We start from the raw sequence: 4,102 nt of genomic DNA, 5'->3' as shown, positions 1-4,102 counted from the left end.
GAAAGAGAGAGAACTTCAGACTCAATCAGACCAACATCATTCAGGGCTGCCCACCTATCCTGCTCAAAGCATCAGCAACGAACAGTCAGTACTGGCAAATGTGCTACAACAGTAAATTTCAAGAAGCAGAGTTGATATCAAGGCACTTTCCAGTAAAATACTTGTAGGTCAGCTGAACATACACAAAGAACAGAAACCAGGTGGTTACTGAGTTGCTGAACGGAATATACTATAAATAAAGACCATACTGCAACTACAAAATCAGAAGAACAGAAAAGTATCACTTGAGAGGCACGAAAGCAATGAGTGGAGTAGTCAGAAGTAGTTCTCATGCCAACTGGATTTGTGGGGAATTTTTGTGTTCTGTTTTTTTGAAAAAGCACTTTTAACCAGTAGCCCAGCTCTTCAGGCTCAGATCGTAGCAGAATCTTCCATTTATGACTGTTAAACTTGGGTTCGGCAAGTGTTCCCAATCCTAGCAGTGCCAAAAGCTCAACAATTCCAGCTGTAAAACATGGGGTTTAGCACTGTTGAGTCAGCCCAGCATGAGCTGCATGGTGGTGCCTGACCTGCTAGCAGTGCCCCAGGATGTACAGGACCTGTGCTGCTACCAAAGAGAATGGTGCTGGAGACCCCTATACCTTTCATTGGAGGTGCTTCTCTCCCAGCAGGACCAAGCAACTTCACCCTCTTCTTTCCACGCTTAGAATCAAAGATCTCCTGTATTTTTAGTACCAGCTGAAATCCAAAGCAGAAGCAGAGGTTAACATGGGGTCCAGAAAAGGGTCCAGGTACCAACATGAATGCAGCCCAAGAGCTATCATCTCGCACCACAACACTTGGGAAAGCCTACCCAAGTCCTGCCAAGGACCCTGGCTCAGAGACTGCCTGGATAATGAACGAGCACAGAATTTATGCTACAAGAGAGAGTACTGTTAGCACAACTCAAAGCTGACACCAAACTGTACAAGCATTCCGGAAGTTATCATACTTTCTTTACAAAACAGATAGCAGAAGCAGAAAACTGTCTGGCATCCGATCTTCATTTCCTGCTAGAGAGGCCAACTGCAAAGGCACTTGCAAGAGTATCTTCTAAACCCTCCACCACAAAGGACTCTGAACTCCACATACTCTCAAGCATCCCAATTCTTTCCAAGCCCAGAAAAAGCAGAGCTCTCTCAATATAGCTTGGGGTTTGTTTTTTGTTTGTTTGTTTGTTTGTTTTGTTTTTTAAGTTTGCTGCTGTAGTTGGATGTCAAATAGCTAGAGTAAGTTCTTCAAAGCACCGTGTCGGGCACAGAACAAGGCTGCTCTAAGCACAGTCCTTGTCCCAGGGTAGTTTGCTAAAATGAAAGGATTATGTACTTTCATTTTGTGTAGGTGAAGAAAGACAGTGGGACAGAATAACGGGTCTATGCTGCAGGGACACCACAGACCTGGTCCACGGGAAGAAAAAAAAATGAGGAAAAACATAGTCCAATGCAGACTAAGCTACAGACATGAAAGATGTTCAGCATTTAGACACTCCAAGTCAATGCTGTTAACCTTCCTTCCACTGGTCACAACAGCCTTAAAACCAAAGTCTTGATAGTGCTACTCCTGTCACGGGCCTCTCTGCACTGCCCCCCTCAGCTACCAGATATACAACACTGCATGTGGCTCCTCGATTCTGCATGTCAAAGACAGCTATCACTTCACTGTGAAGAAGGATTTATGCTAAATGCAGTGAGCAGGTCAAGTTCATTCTTGTCTCAAGTTAAGAATTCATTAAACACTCCCACTGAATGTAGGAGGGTGGGGCCCAGCCATTTGTCACCACAAATACTGCAGAAAGAGGGAGATATTCAGCAAGAGAACCTGTTTTTCAGTTCAAGCCTTGATCCTCAGCTCAGCAAACTAGGCTTAGGCTCTTCTCCTTCTGAAATCTATTTCTCCCTATTTTCTGTGTTAGCCAGTCCTCCTAGCAGGATGAGGCTGCAAGGAAGAAAACAGCCCACAGCGGAAAGCAATGCTTCTGCAAAATCTGCCTTCTTTCCCCTGTACCATCCAGCCTGACCTAGAGGATTTCCATTTCTGTTTCGATTTTTGTGCAGTTCGGTCACCAGTGAAAGATATTGGGTGTGTTTAAGGCAGATATGTGTTTTTTAAGCAGTAAGTAAGTTTTTTCTTTCTAGACTCCAATCCTTTTCTCAATCTCTTGAGCAATCTTGGCTCAATTCCTTGTAAGCAAAAACACTAAAGTGTGCTTCCTGCACGTAAATTGTTACCAGATTTTTGGAATAGGTTTGCTTTCGGAGAATGTTTTATTTTCCCCCTCCAAATGAAAGACACTCCCCATCACAGTATTTTTATAATCTTGCCATCTCCTTCCTGATTTTCCAGACCCACAGTTTGTTTAAAACCATATACAGAAGTTGCTTGTTACTCTGAAGTACTTAAATGTTTGGAAACTATTTTGCAGCTGTCCAACACCACCTCACAGTCTTGTGTAGTTTGAGCAAATATACACAATTTTCACAAGAAATAAAGATCTGCAGAAGTTAAATGATTTTACCATGGCAAAAGTTGTTGTCACTACCTCAGCTGGAATATTTGAGTCCTATGCACAAAGTACCACTACAGTGGTAGCTGCAGCTGTCCTTCTAGAGCACGTGCTGCATTTTATCTCTGAGGGACATGAGCTGGTAACCAATACTAATATCTAGAAAGATTCCCAACACATCAAATGAGAATTACAACTGAGTCCTCTATTATGAAGGTGGATTAAAAGCCTTTCTCACTACTCTGGCCTCAGAAGCATATCTGCCTTTGCACACAGGCAGGAGGGAGCAGCCAGAGGCAGTGGAGGACAGAACTGTATGAAGGCTTTGTGAAATGCACTTACACCTAAAAGCTGCTCTTCACCTTCAGACTATGAAACAGTTGCAAGGGTATGTTCCTGATGGCAGGTCAAGAACTCCAAGTCAACTCCAAGAACTCCAAGTAACCAAGGGCTCAGCCAGCTCCCCACAGCAGCCCCACGCTGTTAGCCACCTAACAACCCAGTGCCTGCAGTGAGAGCGTAAGGATTAGTCTGAAAAGTCATCAGGAGCAACGGACACATACACACAATTGTACAGAGCTGGCCCTTTAGCCCACAGAGAGCTTCCTTGCATTCCTGTGCCGCATTCAGCACAAGAACAGCATCACTACACTTCACGGAAGCATTGGGAACAAGGCTTAAATGACAAAGCACGAGGAAAAGCTAGTATTCACACACAGCACTGATCTCCAGGTCAACACCTAGTACTCAGTTTGCAGATTCTTGGTCAACAAAACTGCCACCACCCCAGCTAGAACTGTCACTGTTTTTTGATCCACAAACACCTGCCCTGCTACTTGGAGGGGAAATCGTTCGAGCAGGGTCACTTGTCCACATACACAGCAGTGCTAAACAGCATTCAGGTGCCAGACACACAGCTTCATGACCACTTACAAAGCACTTAAAAGGCGCTAGATAAAGCAGCAAGAGCTTGAAATGCCATGCAAGAAGTAACATTTCATGTTTAATTCTCACCCAGGGCAAGCTCCTTCTCCTGCTAGCAGCCTCTACTGCTCGGTACAGCTTCCACTCAGTCAATGTGACTGGCAGGGTTGTGTCATTCACCATTTTCCCTTGGAAAGTTGTCTGGGAGGGCTTTAGATCAAGAGTCTTGCGACTGAGGAAACGAGGTTTTGGGGGAGGCTAGAAAACAGAATCAGAAGAGATAGTTAAGCATGGGATTATGCTTTGGTCCAAGCTCAGAGTCAAAGGAGTCAGATTACAAATTACAAACGTCCTGCAGCCTCCTGCTCTACCAAGGTCTCCATCCCACCCCCCACCCCACATACTCAAGCACCTCATCAACACTCTCTTGTTCCTATTCTTTTGCTCCATAGCAGCTTAATCACAGAATCATTAAGGTTGGAAAAGACCTTCAAGATCATCAAGTCCAACCGTCAACCCAACATCCCCATGCCCACTAAACCATGTCCCAAAGCACCACATCCACACGTTTTCTGAACACTTCCAGTGACAGCGACTCCACCACCTCCCTGAGCAGCCTGTTGCAATGCCTGACCA

General features: G+C 44.8%; 1 protein-coding gene across 1 annotated transcript in view; it reads right to left on the bottom strand.

Annotated features, from left to right (window-relative positions):
- Positions 1–3,724, bottom strand: part of DENND2C (DENN/MADD domain containing 2C) — a gene marked incomplete at its 5' end in the record, with an annotated part of 14,127 nt that extends 10,403 nt beyond the window's left edge. The window contains 2 exons of the mRNA XM_010292066.1: positions 642–738; positions 3,557–3,724. Of these exons, the coding sequence (XP_010290368.1) occupies positions 642–738; positions 3,557–3,724 (265 nt within the window). The remainder of the gene's footprint in view (positions 1–641; positions 739–3,556) is intronic.
- Positions 3,725–4,102: the final 378 nt, after the last annotated feature.

This window comes from Phaethon lepturus, unplaced genomic scaffold (genome assembly GCF_000687285.1).
Source record: "Phaethon lepturus isolate BGI_N335 unplaced genomic scaffold, ASM68728v1 scaffold56197, whole genome shotgun sequence".
Lineage (NCBI taxonomy): Eukaryota > Metazoa > Chordata > Aves > Phaethontiformes > Phaethontidae > Phaethon > Phaethon lepturus.
This window is presented reverse-complemented; position numbering and strand designations above follow the sequence as displayed.